At 42.0% G+C, this 14,864-nt stretch overlaps 2 protein-coding genes and 1 long non-coding RNA gene across 4 annotated transcripts; 2 read left to right on the forward strand and 1 right to left on the reverse strand.

The window, feature by feature from the left end:
* LOC117677720 (galectin-4-like) lies at positions 1–6,341 on the forward strand. The gene is made up of 6 exons (XM_034438124.3): positions 1–129; positions 2,832–2,879; positions 3,551–3,598; positions 4,739–4,827; positions 5,265–5,424; positions 5,992–6,341. Exons 1-6 carry the CDS (start codon positions 79–81, stop codon positions 6,136–6,138), a joined length of 543 nt encoding a protein of 180 aa, XP_034294015.1. The 5' UTR covers positions 1–78; the 3' UTR covers positions 6,139–6,341.
* Positions 6,342–7,246: 905 nt separating this feature from the next.
* Positions 7,247–10,133, reverse strand: LOC148112335 (uncharacterized). The gene is made up of 2 exons (XR_015729487.1): positions 9,953–10,133; positions 7,247–8,845 (listed from the first exon to the last, which is right to left on the reverse strand). It is a non-coding gene; the product is annotated as an uncharacterized LOC148112335 (long non-coding RNA).
* On the forward strand, positions 8,596–14,668 carry LOC117677721 (galectin-6-like). 2 transcript variants are annotated; one of them, XM_034438125.3, is made up of 4 exons: positions 8,596–8,729; positions 12,273–12,361; positions 12,983–13,202; positions 14,321–14,668. In XM_034438125.3, exons 1-4 carry the CDS (start codon positions 8,706–8,708, stop codon positions 14,477–14,479), a joined length of 492 nt encoding a protein of 163 aa, XP_034294016.2. In that variant the 5' UTR covers positions 8,596–8,705; the 3' UTR covers positions 14,480–14,668. The 2 variants fall into 2 exon arrangements, with proteins under 2 accessions (XP_034294016.2, XP_034294017.2); XM_034438126.3 differs by lacking the exon at positions 8,596–8,729 and adding an exon at positions 9,895–10,025.
* The last annotated feature ends 196 nt before the right edge of the window (positions 14,669–14,864 follow it).

Below are 14,864 nucleotides of genomic sequence, written 5' to 3' on the forward strand. Positions count from 1 at the left end.
TAAAACGTGGCAGAGGAGCTGAATAAAGTCACTTAGAAGAACAGCAAGGACCAGAAGAGCTGAAGAGCAACCAAGAAGATGCATATCTTTTTAATCTTCGCTTTGACTTTTACGCTTTCTGCACAGCAGGTAAGGCTAAATTTTGTGGGTTGCAATAGCTTTTCAGCTGGGGTGCCTGCAGATGAAATGAGTATGCATCTTTTTGAGCTTGTTGTCCCCACTCTTTAATTTACACATTTCTTCATGAAAGGTTTGAAAAATCAGGCAGAGGGCTTTGGGTACTCGGTCCCTTAATGATCGGGAATTCAACTCCATCAGTGGTTCTGGATTCGGGTTTTGCATCCTGTTCTCTGCATTAGCTTTCTCGGTGTTCACATTATCATGAGAGTCAGAGATAACCTTTTGTTGGACCTACTGAGTTGGACCAATATAAAATGCTGAAAATTTCTTTGGTTGGAAAGATATAAGTTAACTGTGCAAGGTATAAGAAGAGTTTAAGATGAATAAAAATAAGGGACAGAGCAAAATTTACAGGTTCATTGGCACCTAAGCTGCATATTGTGTGTGGTTATATTACCTGAAAACATCTAAGGAAGCTTAATGTTTGACATTTAATTGACATATGGTGTCAAGGCTTATTGGTGGTTGGGTGAATGTGGAAGAATATTGAAAAGAGAAAGGAAAGATAAAAAGTTCTCAGAACTTTATTCATTCAAGTTTGGGGGTTTGGCCTACTCTTAGTAAAGAAAAAGTGTTTTCTATGTGGAGAAATGCAATCATATGTGTTCTATTTAGTGATGGCACGATTGGAGAAGTCATATATGTTATCATGAGATAAACCCTTTGTTTCCATTGTAGAATGCAATTGATGAGGAGGGTCAAGACCAAGTAATCATAAGTAGTTCTTTGACCATCTTTTCCTCTTTCCTTGTGAAATACCTTCCATGCATGCGATCAAGCAGCCCTTTGGGGATTACACACACACACCATCTCAAAATTTAGCAGTTTATATTCCCAGATTATAAATTTATGAGGATGGTTGTCTTTTTTATGATACTCATTCTTAAACAAATGTTGCATGTGCCCATCTACCTCAAGAGTTTGGGGAGTAAGTGGAGGTCTTTTGAGTTCTCAAATAAGGGTTTTAGGACTCAGGATGGCTTAAATCTTTTTCAGAACTTTTTCTGACCAGAAAGTGCTCTGAATCTGAACTGGCGTTTTTGTAGCATTTGGAAGAGGAATTGAGATGCTGTTATGGTATTTCAATAGCTCCTTTTCCTCACAGGCCTACCCACAAATAGGTGGACACACAAATCTGCATATTTAATATATATATTTCATCCTTGAATTTACTTGGAGGAGGAAGAGGCAAAGAGGTAGGAAGAGGGGGGCTACGTGAAGCAGAGTAAAGAAACAGCATTCTGTCATAAGGATGTCTTATCTGTATAGGTGTACAGTAGAACTAATGTAAATCTAGATTCGAGTACAAAATACGGACATGTAGAGACATATTCTGGAAAGAGTGTTGTCCCCAATTGCCATGTCTGTTAAAGTGCCTCTTTTCTAAGCAATCATCTTATATGCTGATGAACAAGGTACAAGCATTTCTCCTCAGGTTTCTCAATCCATCTTATACTTCCATGAATGTGAAAGGACATTGACAAGAGAGAAAAGGGGGAAAAAAGCCTTCGAACACTTTTAATTTGTTCTTGAGTCTTACTAATCACTGTTTTTATAAGAAATGTCCATTTCCTAATTGGAGGGGATGGCCAAATCCAGACTGTGCCTCGGCATGCTGTCTTCAATAAGCAACTAAGTCAGAAAGTATAGAAATAAAATAAAACAATAAAACAAAACAAGAAGATTGTTTAAAGGCAATTTATTAGATTACTATGATAAAGAGGGGTCTCTCCATGAAAGTGGAAAGAGAACCTGGAAAAATGGCTTACATTTACTTTTACAGTTAGCACAACAAAGAAATTTCAAAGTAAAAATTGATTGGTTTAGAAACAATCATCTGTCCAGTTACATTATTAGAATTAAATCATCCAAAAATATGTGAGCATAGTCGTAGAAAAGAGCATTGTACTCTGAATAAAAGTGAAAGAAACATTTGCAAGGAAATAAACCTCAAATGGGTATGGATAAGTTACATTTGCAATGCTTCTCAACCCTGGGCTTGAATACTTGCATTGTTCATGGAGGCTTGGGAACAGCTGGAAACTAAAATGGTTTATCTACAATGCATTGAATACTCCTGCCAGTCCTAGTTTCTAAAAGGGAGGATTTTTTTACATTCTTATTGAAGGTTAACGCTTATGAGTTCCCCTCCATTTTCTTTGTATAAAGTGGAGTGGCACAGACAAGTCCCAACCATGAGCCAAAAACATAACAAAATACTTACAAAAGCAGCTACAATCCAGAATGACTGTTTTTTCCACATTTTACAGAACTCAGATACATCAAAACTGATGATACCTTGTCAAGTAACCAGACGGCAAGTCAACATTCCTCTGATGACACTCAGTTCCTTGATGTCTTCTCTATTATTCCTTCCTTGATGTTGTCTATTTCTAGTAGTTGGCACGGCTTTCCTTCATTTGGTTATGAGATGTTTCCCCCATCTTTTATTCTTCTGGTGGTGTCTAAATTGCTTAAATAAAATAAAATTGCAGTATAATAATATCCTTTGTGGGTCTCAATCACATCATTCATTTTATTTACATAAACCACCACGACTCAAGCTTTGCTGACCCTTGTGTTGAAAGCAGGAGAAAATACTTACAAAGCTATCTATAATCTGGGATGACTGTTTTCTCCACTTCTTGTAGGATTCACGTGGCACCAACGATGATTGCAGATTGTCAAGTAACCAGGGGGTAAGTCAATATACCTGATGTCACTCATATCCTTGATGTCTTCTTCATTATTTTTTCTGTCAGACCTGCCACAACTGAAACCTATAAGTTTCATGATTGGGATTGGGTGGGTTCAATAAATAAATTTAAATTAATATCCTTTGAAGGGCTCAAGGATTTTAATCGTATAAAGTGCAGTGGCATAGGCATGTCCCAACCATGAGCCAAAAACATGACAAAATTCTTACAAAAGCATCTACAATCCAGAATAACTGTTTTTTCCACATCTTGCAGAATTCAGATAGCATCAAAACTGGTGATACCTTATCAAGTCACCAGTGGATAAATCAACATTCCTCCGATGACACTCAGTTCCTTGATGTCTCCTCTATTATTCCTTCCTTGATGTTGCCTGTTTCTAGTGATTGGCATAGCTTTCCTTCGCTTGGCCATGTGATGTTTTCCCCGTCTTTCATTCTCTTGCTGTATTCCAATTTTATTTTGGAGCTTTTATTGTTGGGTTGGCTGGTGATGTCTAAATGTCTTAAATCAAATTAAATTACAATATAATATGTGGGCCTCAATCCCAGCTCCCATTTTATTTATATAAAGCACCATGACTCTAGCATGGCCGACTCTTGTGCTGATTACACAAAGTAATCCGGGATGACTGTTTTCTCTACTTCTTGTAGAATTCACCTGGCATCAACACTGGTAGTAGATTTTCAAGTAACCAGGTGGTAAGTCAATATGCCTCTGATGACACTCATTTCCTTGATGTCTTCTCCATTATTTCTTGTGTACGTAACCGCAACCCGTGTGTTGTGACCCCCAAAAATCTCCCAATGTTTGAGGAGTAATTCCAGTAGAAATTTTGAAGTTGTTGGAAATGTTTAAATGAAGAACTTGTAGAGAACCATGGACATGACCTTTGGGAAGGTAGGCAGAGGCGTGTCTGTGTGTGTGTTGAAAACACGTTTTACATTCTGGAAACAGAAAACATGACTAGAGGATCCCAGAGAAAGTGGGGGAAATTAGTCAGGCTTTTAGGTTTCTTGGCATAGCAAACCTCTGTCCCTCACTTTTTCCATTATACCATTTGCCCTGAGAATATCATCTGTAATCTCCAAACCCAAAATTTCTTTTTTGTTTCCCTCAAGGGAATTCAACTATTTTGAAAGGGAGATGAGGTCTATATGAAGACATGTATTAGGATCAAGAACGTCGTAGGCCAGAGGTGTCAAACACAAAGCCCAGGGGCCGGATCCTGCCCATGGGGTGCTTAGATCTGGCCCACCGGCCAGCTGGCCTTCGGTCTCTGCTGCGCATGTGCACATTTGTGCATGTCCACCCATGTGCACACACGCACCTTTCAGTTTGGGCACTCGGTGTCTAAAAGGTTCGCCATCACTGCTCTAGTTGAATAAGCAATTAGAGAAGCTGGGATGGAAGAAGGCTGGTGAGCCAATGTGGACAAAAGTAGGCAGACAGACCTACATGTTGCACCATAAACCCCCAACCCAGTGGTGAAATCTAAAATTTGTTACTATCGGTTCTGTGGGCGTGGCTTGGTGGTGGTAGTAATGTGACTGGGTGGGCATTGCCAATTTTTTTTTTTACTTTTAAAAGCATTTTTTGGCCGAAGAGGTTGTAGAAAAAATGCTTTTAAAAGTTTTTTAAAAAGCCTCTGATGATTGTGCGGCTCAGCTGGGCATGGGGGGAGGGCACGGCTTTTTGCTACCGGTTCTCCGAACCACCCGCCTCCATCGCTACCGATCGGGCGATCCAGTCCGAACCGGGAGCATTTGACCCCTGCCACATTATTAGATTGAGGTGGGGGGTGGGGCATTAATTGTAACCTGGATTTTTGACTCTTTCAGATGCTGCCTTTCAAGAACATCATCCCTGGAGGTCTGAAACCCAAGATGACCTTTATAATACGAGGCTTCGTTCCATGGAAAGCTTCCAGGTCTTCTTTTTTTTTTGCATGCTTTTGGGGATTCAGGTCAAGAAACAGAATTATTATCAACCCCTGACTTAGGAGGCGGCCTTAGAGAATGATTAGGACCTGAACCATTATTATGTAGGGAACTGCTTTCATCAAAAGAATGCTATTTAGTGGTAGACTACAGCTGAATATGGCTTTCTTTTTCTAGTTGTTTTTTTCCTCACATATAGCCCAACAAGGGTTGGCTTTGATTGTGACAGGACCTCCATATTCTGCAGCAGTTTATCAATAAAGGGTATTTGGAAAAAAAAGTTTCCCCCCTTAGCCTTTACCCACTGAAACATGTGGCAAGCTGCTAGTGTGTGTGTGTGTGTGTGGGGGTGGGTGGGGTGGGGGAAATGGAGGGATCACATTTCAAAAGCCTACTTTTCATTGCCTGCTTTTTTTCTCTTTCCAAGCTTTGGAATCGATTTTGTGGCTGGCCCAGATATTGCTCTGCACATTAATCCACGCCTGAGTCAGGGAACGGTGGTGCGCAACAGCTTCCTGAAAGGCAGTTGGGGACCTGAGGAACTGGATCTGCCCTTTAACCCTTTCGAATATGGGAAGTTCTTTGAAGTGAGTTGGCTTTGATTCCAGCAGGGAGGTATCTCTATACAAAGGTGGTTGTCAAAAAAATTAATATAGCTATGCACTGGATGTGTTACCCCTATTTTACCCGGATTCCAGCAAAGAGCTTGGCTGGTTGGCTGGTGGTAAAGCAAATAGGCAGGCAATGGAGAGAGGTGAGAAAATCCAACATGGTGCCTTAAAGATGTGTAAGATTCCATCTTCCATAATTTCCAGCTAGAACAGCCTTGAAGAATTAAAAACTGACCCTTTGGAAGGCTGGTGGGATAAATACACCCTCTAGTGGAGAAGAGTGGAATTGCTTCTCCAGAGATTCATTCAGAATTCCATTTCTAGCTCTCTGCTGGAAAATTGTCCTCAGGTTTTTTTCTTTTGGGGGGGGGGGTTAAAAAAATGTGGGAGCTACAACTCCCTGATTGAAGTCCCACCCCTTATGTATGGGGGGTGCTTTTTGAGTTTGATGCAACTGTGGATTATGCATCCTCCTCCCTGGAGGATTGGAGATGATCCAAATGTGTTGGTTCAGCTGTGCTAACATCCTTCCTCTCTTTCCAGCTCTCAATCAGCTGTGGCAAGTATCAGTTCATTGTTTATGCCAATGATGAGTTCTTATTCAGCTATACCCATCGTTACATCGATTTCCAAAAGATCAACACACTCAAGATTAATGGAGATGTGATCTTTTCCTACATCCAGTATTAAGGGGTGTGTGTCAAAAGACAAGCGCTGGTAGAGATCTCCTTTTTTCTCCTTCTCTGCCAGGCCACTCAGAGTTCTGCTGACCTAGAGCGATCTACAAAGCTCCAGTAAATCAATCAATCAATCAATCAATCAATCAATCAATCAGACATTTGAGAAAAATAAAGAATATTAAGCAATGTTTTCAATAAAACCTCTTGATCAAGCAATGCAAGCCTTATTCTTTTGCCCTCTGAAATTTAAAGACAAGAATAAACTTATAAATGTTAAAAAGTAACCCCAGTTCTCAAGGCAGGTTCTAGGCAGTTGGTTATGCAGTCTCTGCTGGGTAAGGTTTAATTCTTGTCTTCTTCTAGGATTATCTTTAACAAATTGTGGGCTATATCTATTCTATAACAGTGTTTTTTAAACTTGGCAATTTTAAGATGCATTTAGTTCCATTCCCAGAATTCCCCAGTCCCCATTGGGAATTCTGGAAAACACAGAATACATATCTTAAAGTAGTCAAGTTGAAAACCACTCATCTATACATATGTCTTATCAGTTCATATCTGTAGAATCTTTAAATTTGGAAGTGTTAAGTTAAAGAAGGCTGTAACCACCTCCATGAGCCAGCATGGTTGAATGGCTTAATGATTCTGGACATGGTCTTTGCTCCAGTGATTCAAGTCCTAGCAAGGCTGAGCTCCTGTCATTTGCCTCAGCTTCTGCCCACTTAGCAGTTCAAAAGAATGTGCTGTACAAGTAGATAAATCGGTACCACTTCAATGGGGAGACGAGCTGGCGCTTCATGCGGTTAGAATCCTGCCGGTGCTGAACCTTCCTGGTTGCAACGCCTCTTTGTAAGATGGCTTTGGTGGAGGGAGAGAGCCTTGGAAGACACTGCAGGAAAGCCATTCATTCGTTTTTCTTTCTGATGCAGACCTAGCTTGCCTTCCTGTGGCACACCTTGGGAAGCACATGAGAGTGAACCAAACATGGGTAGCAAACAGGCAGTCGAACTACTGCTCTGCATTAGCACTGTAGTCTCCTGACTAACGTAGCATTGCCATACCACAAAACCACCTCTATCACTCTCAAGAGGAAAGATTTGAAAATACCCACTGAATTCATAACCAAGTTACTGATTTTATTCATGTACAACTCAAAAGCACATTTAGATTAAAAAATACTCAACATAAAAAAACTCATGTTTATAGCAACAATAGAATAACTAGAGTTTGTTCAGATTCAGTAACTACAAAGAGCAACTGCTGTAATACATTTGTCTACTTTTCTGGAAACCTCAGAATTGTGCTCCCTTAGTCAGAAAAGTCCATTTGCCCACTGGGACCGACCAGAGACGTTTATGGTTAGAGGGGAGGTCTACTCAAATCTCCAACAACCATGTATGAGGAATGTTGTGTTGCACATGCACCTCATTTATGATGAGTCTTTAAAAACAAACATCAGTGATCATAAAAGAGATATTCATAGCTGGGTTAATGTCTCTTTCTGTCAGAGGGCATTCAAACCCTAATATACTGTCTAAAGCTTGGCCTAGGCCCCATACAAAGGCTTGGCTAGGAAAAGTACTGAACCATATCTCTGAATTAAGCAATTATTTCCTTTTCATTGTTTCACAAATGTAATCAAATCATGCAGGAATTTGATCTACTACAGAATCAGGATACGAGGGATATTCTTCTGCTGAAGATAGCCCTCGTATTTCAGAGACATATTTTCACAAGGGTGTTTGTGCAACCTGTGGCCTGGTAAATTTTGAATTTCTTGCTCATGAATAAAACATTATCTTCTACCTGCTTTCTAAACACTCATCAATAAACATATGCTATGAGTCATCCAGGATCACAGCCTGGTGGTGAAAAAAAGGTCTCTCCTGAAATGGCTTGGATCTCCGTTAGCATAATGATAAATCCTCCCTTCAAGCTGCCAGGTGGGGGTCATAAAAGTCAAGATGATGAGGCTTTCAATGGCTCCTGCTTAAATCCATAATCTGTCTGGGGGGTTTACAGTCTCCCCCAACATCACCAAAACTGTCGTGCAGAAACAAAAAAAATGAAGATCCCTAAATTCCAATGACAATCAAATCCCACTGGAGCTGGAAGTAGAAAAACCCATTTTCTGAGTCAAAATCTTTTCCTAGCCTGGCAGGGGAAAAAAACTACAACCAAACTATCCTGTTAAGAATCTACTGCTCTTTCCACACCAGACTAAAAGAGTGCCCTGCAGCAGCTTCTGCCCTGTCTCCCTTTGCAGGACTGGCCCACCTGGCTCTGCCCCACCCTGCACTTCCCTCCCTCCCACCCCGATTGTCTCTGATGTGAAGTTTCCTTGATTGCCCAACCTTTGGTTTTTCTCCACTGGGAGCCGGCAGAGCCGGTGAAGCTGCCTTGTGGGCATCAAGTCACAGCTGCAGGGTTGATGTCACCCTCCTGGGGAGGCCTGACTCAGCGTGCCCTGGTGGGTGTGGGCAGGGCTGCTGCAGGAAAGATGCTCACGGTAGTCCCGGACATCTATAAAGAGGCTGGGCCGTGCTGCCAGCCTGCCTCCAGCCCAGCGCCGTAGAGATGGCTGTAGAATTCGAGAACTTTGTAAGTAGCACAACCGTTATGATTAATGCTGGAGCAGTTCCAGCTTGTATGTTGTCTTGATGGGGAGGCAGGGAGGGGAAGGGGATGTCACCATTAATGGCTGTGTTCAGGCATGTCTGCAAAAGATGGTCCAAAAAGTCAAGATGATGGCTACAATGGTACATGAAACAATAGTGCAATGCATATTTAAAAAAAAAAACAGGTACGGCTTTTCCTTTCAGATTTGCACTCACCATCTTGACTTTATGGACTACCCTCTGGCTGGGAGATGCAGAGGCCCTGTGTGGGGATTGACATGATCTGACTGCACAATGGTTTAGATACCAACTCAATAAACCAAGATGGCACCAATCTCACCTTAGCATAAACCTAAAGCCAGTCCAAGAATCAGACCCACAGCAGCTTCTCATCTGATATCTGCCATGGAGTTTGGATTCAAGCCCAACACCCCACTTATTTGCTAGAAAGGATGGAGTGCATTTTTTCCCCTCCTAAACAGTCACATTTTCTTAGCCCAACCTGGACGGACAGAGTTTTGGCTAACCTTTGAGGCCAACTGTGTTCCCATGTGCACTTTACAACCCTCGACCTCCATCTGGAGCAAAGAAGGGGAGCAATTTGCCACATTGTGCAATGCAAGGGGTACCTGGGAAACAGCGTTCTTTAAAAACCAGAGATGCAGAACCACACTAAACCCAGGATTTGGGGAGGGAGCTTGAAGCAGACTTGCGGATGGCATCCAAAGGTGCCTCTGACCATTTGGGTGTGTGTGTGTCCGAAATCCTATCCATTTGGGGACAGGCTGCCAAAGGGCAGCTTTGCAGGATCCAATGGCCTGACTTGGCTTTGGAGGACAGGGGTTTGGACTGAATTCTGCATTCCTCTGGCTATTGTGGGGGGCATCACAATTTGCCCCCTCTCCCTCCAATCTGGCCTGGCCTGGCCTGGCCTACCCAGCCTGTCCTCTTTTCCAAGAGCACACGGGTGTAAGGCAGCTGCCAACCGGTTCCGAGACCGGTTTCTCCTCTTGGGTGTGTGAGTACAAGTCCTGCCTGCCTGCCGCGGCTACATTCCAGGACTACGTTTCCCAGCATTCCTTCAGCAGCAGGCTGGAAGATCCACATTCACCGTCCAGAGTCACCCTATATGAGGGAGAGGGGCGGTTTCTTTTCTTTTTTTTAAAGGACACGTAAATAAATACATTCTGAAGCAGAGTTTCTCACCCTTGCTGCCTGGGAGTTGAAGTCTACACACCCTTATATTCAGGAAACTCTGCTCTGAAGCTTTGGCCGGTTGGTGAGTCAAATCATCATAAAAAAAGAGGGCTGGGAATCTATTTCAGACTCCATTTCTGTGAAGTAATCAACAGCTTTTCCCTCAGACCTGAAGGGGAAAAAAGCGCGCGCCGAATCCCCTCACAACGGATATTTATACCGCTTGTCAATGACGTCAGCGGCCAGCGATTGGTCAAATATCCGTTTAGCTCAGTTTTGGCGGGCTTTCTCCGTCTCCGGGCAGATTTTCTTCGCTCCCTCAAGGGAGTGTCTGGTAATCCCAGCAGCCTCTTGTGGTCCCTCAGTCATATAGGTGTGATAATGATTGTTTCCACCACAACCACACACCTATGTTCACACCCATCCACCCCTGGTTGCCATGTACTGTTACACACTCGTGTTCACATTTCTAAACAGAAGGAAGCAGAAAAGAATGATTTGGGGGTTTGATTCATCAGAGGTTTTAGGGTAACTGGATTAAAAAGATGAAAGCGACTCTTTAGGATCTCAGCTGTTGCTCAGTAAACACCATGAAACTACCCTTACTTCAGAAAACATCCTGAAATTTGGAAAGAGAGGATCTCTGTTGAAAGAGATCTGACTCACTTTTTTTTTATACCCCTCTGGAGGTGGATGACACTGTTCTTCACATCAATGTTCTGCAACAGCGGAAATGTGAGAAACAACAGCTTAGAGAAATTTTCTTGGTACGTAAGAGATTTCAATGCAAGATCAGAAATCCCTGAGACTTATGACAGGTTGGAAGCCACCAAGAAGTCAGTCATAGCAAAATCAACTGGAAAACTCCAGGATGACATGAACAAAGGGCAAGGACTTGAATAGACCAGATTCCTGTTTGATTAAATTCAATCCAGAACTTGATTTATCTATTTCTTTGCTCAAGCTCAGATGCCGCTTCCCTTGTGACCTGTTTACATTTTCAGGTGCAGTTAAAAGGGTAGAACAACCAACGTAATAAAACCCAATAATACAATTCTCTCATCATACCTACCATTTCATTTCATAAATCAGTATAATCCATTAGATATATTCGCCACTATTGCAGAGGTAGATCTTGCTTATTTACTTTGTGACAGTTCAAAGTGGCAAGGAAGTTGTAACTTTACAATGAGTCCTTGCGCTTATAACAACCTCCTATGGTTGTGTAATTGCCACTTGTACGCATCACAGCTGGCTTCCAACAAGCAGAGTCAATAGAGAAGCCGGCTGTACAATTGCAAATTGCTGTGAGAATCAAAAAATATATCCTATTGATCTATTAGAATCATTCAATCCTATGGATGATAGCAGGCTCCAGAAGAAAGAACCAAAGTTTTCAGCTAGGATGGTTTCAAAATGTACCAGAGCTATTTGTAATCCTGCTGAGCCGTTGTTAACTGTGAAACATGTTTTTGCAAAATATGCACATGTATGGATACATTTAAAACAGGAAGAATGAAACTTTGGAAATGAGGAACTGAAAGTAATGTACACAGGTGTTTATGGAAAGTGACAGTTAGTGAAGTTGTGAAGCATGTATATGGTTAGAAGAAGAGTATAAAGGATAGGGTTAGAGATCAGCTCGGAGCCCTTTGATTTATAGCAGTCCATGTAGGATCTGCTGTATATCATTGGACCCCATTGCAATGGCTTGTTAATACAAGTGTATTAATGCTATTATATCTTTTATATCTATTCATTTCTTATGTTCCAAATTATTAGAAACAATAAACCTCTGATCTTAAAGTAAGAATTATTGCTTGTATTGTCTTTGTTTCCTATTGGAATGTTCTTATGACATTGCAATCGTGTAATGTATCACTTAGTGACTATGACACTTAGAAACAGTTGCTACTCCGACTGGTGGTTAAGTGAGTACTAGCTGTATATGATTGCAAGGGGGTGCCCATCTTAATGGTTTTCCTAAACTCCATCAGAGTTGGCAGGATTCCCTAACAAAGTAGGCTAAATGGAGGTTTGGAGTCACTGTGCTAAACCATAATATAGTTTCTTTGGAAATTGTAGATTATATGAACAGAGACATTTTAGTTAACCCGAGTTTAGCAGATTATATTCTCATGGAGCCTGAGAAACAAAGACACTCTCTTGTTTCTCAGGCTCTATGAGGCTTCTGTAGAGTCTCCCCAGCAATTTGAAGCCAAATTTTCAACTCCCAGACCAATAATTTTGGCTTACAGACACCTTTTTGTCCTCAAGAGGACTCGAATCATAGTGTACCATTTGTCACTTTGATTTTTCTCTCCTGCAGCGCATGCCTTACAATCGGGCTGTCCCGTGGGGCTTTGATGCGGACTCCTGGGTGATGCTGGAAGGCCTCATTCTGAAGCAAAGCAAAGGGTAACTCAGCACCAATCCCTTTCACTGGATCAACAACTACTTGGGTTGAGTTCATACATCATGTTTAAGAGGCTACTGAATTCCCATGTTTGGGGGAATGAATGGTTGATTTACCTCGAGGTTGAGTTGACCTCTCAAGCTAACCAAAGTGAAAACAAGCTATGTAAATGGAGTTGCTTGGTCTTTTGACTGATCCAGTTACGGGCAGCCAATTCTTAGGCTGTAGGGAAGCAGGGAATTTTTGTGCCCCTTTGAAAAGTTCCATTCTCAATCCATCCACACTGCAACTTGTAAATCTTACATGGCCATTTATAAAAACTCAGTGCCTTCCAGATGTTAGAACAGAGTTTCTCAGACATGCTACTGTAAGATAGGTGAGCCAACTTCCAGAATTCCCCAGCCAAAACTCTGCTGACTAGCTTGGCATATTTGTGTTGGGTTGACCTAAACAGGAATGTTGCAGATTATGCATCTTTCCTATCCCAGTGAGTCATGGTCGGTGAGGAGAACAATCCATGGGAGATGTTATAGAAGCCAGTCGGTTTCTCCTAGAAAAAGGTCAAGGAAGGGCAAATGGAAACAAGGCAAAAAAATCAAGCGGACTCTGATGTTCTTCTCCAGATTTCATGTGGAATTTGCTTATGGGCAGTTCAATGGGGCCAATATCCCTCTGAAATTCAAACTCCACTTCGAGAGGACACCAGCTTCTTCCAACAGCCCCATCCTGACTCTCAACAGCTTTGTAAATCAACAGTGGGGGAAAGAGATCCGGACGACAACTCACTTCCAGCCAGGCCAAAAGTTCAAGATTTCTTTCATCGTCACCAGCAAAAGTTACAAGGTGATGGGATGAATTGATTGTCCTCCTTGATGGCAGGGTTGGCCTGCCACTTCACTACAGGGTTGCACAAGAAGTAGAGACGGGGAATGGTGGTTGTCCAGCTATATTGGAGGTCAAAATCATTTGGGACTTTAGCATAAACATTTAGGGTGAGGATAATGAAGTCCAGAAAAATTGGGATTCAGTAGAAGAGCCTTCTCCAATCTCATGTCATCCAGATGTGCTTTGGCCAACCTGGCTGGCAAATGTACCAAAGAGCCTTGGTACTACAGTGGTTTAAAGCACCCTGTTATTAACACAGCTGCCTGCAATTTACTGCTGGTTCGAATCTCTCCAAGGCTCAAGGTTGACTCAGCCTTCCATCCTTTCTAAGGTAGGTTAAATGAGGACCCAGTTGTGGGGGCAATAAGCTGACTTTGTATAAATATACAAAAGTATGAAGGCTATTGCTGAACGCACTGTAAGCCGCCCTGAGTCTCCGGAGAAGGGCGGCATATAAATCAAATTAAAAGAAAAAAATGTGAGCCCATCTGGAGGACATCTGGATAGTATAATTCTCACTTAACGTCCAGCTCACCTTGGCTAGCAGAAACAGTTGTGTACTCACAGCTGGGCCAGATGTTGCAAACTTCCTCACTTCCCTGAAGAGCAAGGGTTCTAATCTTCACCCAATCTAATGGGTGAAGACCAGGACTACTTCCTTAAAAAAACATAATAGACAGAGCTCTGTTCTCTAGCTTATGAATCCCTTATGAAAGGGATTGTGAGGACAGGTGCAAAGGGCTCTCTTGATGGTGAACACCTATAAGATGTATGAAAATTCTGGGCAGAAACATCTTCTATACTGTTTAATTCCAGGCATTAAGATGAATTTGTGAACCAGAATTACAGTGCTATCTTACAAGTCTGTTTCTTAGCAAGAGTTTCCAGTTGGTCTTACACAGGCCCGCAACATGCTAGTTTCCCATTCAAATATTAACCAGGCCTGACCTCGCTTAACTATGAAGGATAGAAGAGATCATAAAACCTTCTCTTCACCATCACCAAGCTTGGGGGAATCACACTCCTGATAGAATTGGAGATTTATCTTTTTTGCTGCCTTTTTTCTTTTTCGCCAGATAATGGAGAACGACATTTTGCTTTCTGAATTTGACCATCGTCTTTCACCCAAGGCCATCCGTTTCCTGGGAATGGATGGCGACATCAAGCTGGAGAAAGTAGTCTTCAGCTGGGAGAGGAAAAATGAAACCAGCAATCCTAGGTTTGATGAAGGCTGACTAGAGGAAGAGTCATGCAAATCAAATCATGCATTCAGGCTATTTTATAAGTTGATTTTGCAGCCAACATCGGAGGGCTATCCTGTTGTCATTCTGAGGTGGCATCATAAATCATAAGACAGCACATCTTGGGTGGGTCTAATGTCTGCTTTTATTTGGAACGTCAAAAATAAATGTTATTTGGATTTTCTGGATCTACTTCAGCCTTCAGGAGTGTCCAAAGGGTACGGTCAGAAAAGTCAAGGTGACACACACATCACAGGCACAGCTTCAATTTCCCATCACCTGAACTTGTTCTTCCTCATTCACACCCAGAACCACCCAATTAAAAATTTGGTCTCCTGTCAAATCGATCATAAAAACGATACTGCTCTTACATGTATGA

The sequence above is a fragment of the Pantherophis guttatus genome, chromosome 10 (assembly GCF_059756535.1).
Source record: "Pantherophis guttatus breed Tessera chromosome 10, ASM5975653v1, whole genome shotgun sequence".
Taxonomy (NCBI): Eukaryota; Metazoa; Chordata; class Lepidosauria; order Squamata; family Colubridae; genus Pantherophis; species Pantherophis guttatus.

Bases quoted from the DNA above. Each gene is read 5' to 3' on its own strand.
- LOC117677720 (XM_034438124.3), top strand. From the start codon at position 79: ATGCATATCTTTTTAATCTTCGCTTTGACTTTTACGCTTTCTGCACAG. The intron at 130-2,831 runs GTAAGGCTAAAT...CACTTCTTGTAG, and splicing joins TTACGCTTTCTGCACAGCAG to GATTCACGTGGCACCAACGA. The intron at 3,599-4,738 runs GTAAGTCAATAT...TGACTCTTTCAG, and splicing joins GATTTTCAAGTAACCAGGTG to ATGCTGCCTTTCAAGAACAT.
- LOC117677721 (XM_034438125.3), top strand. From the start codon at position 8,706: ATGGCTGTAGAATTCGAGAACTTT. The intron at 8,730-12,272 runs GTAAGTAGCACA...TCTCTCCTGCAG, and splicing joins CTGTAGAATTCGAGAACTTT to CGCATGCCTTACAATCGGGC. The intron at 12,362-12,982 runs GTAACTCAGCAC...GTTCTTCTCCAG, and splicing joins ATTCTGAAGCAAAGCAAAGG to ATTTCATGTGGAATTTGCTT.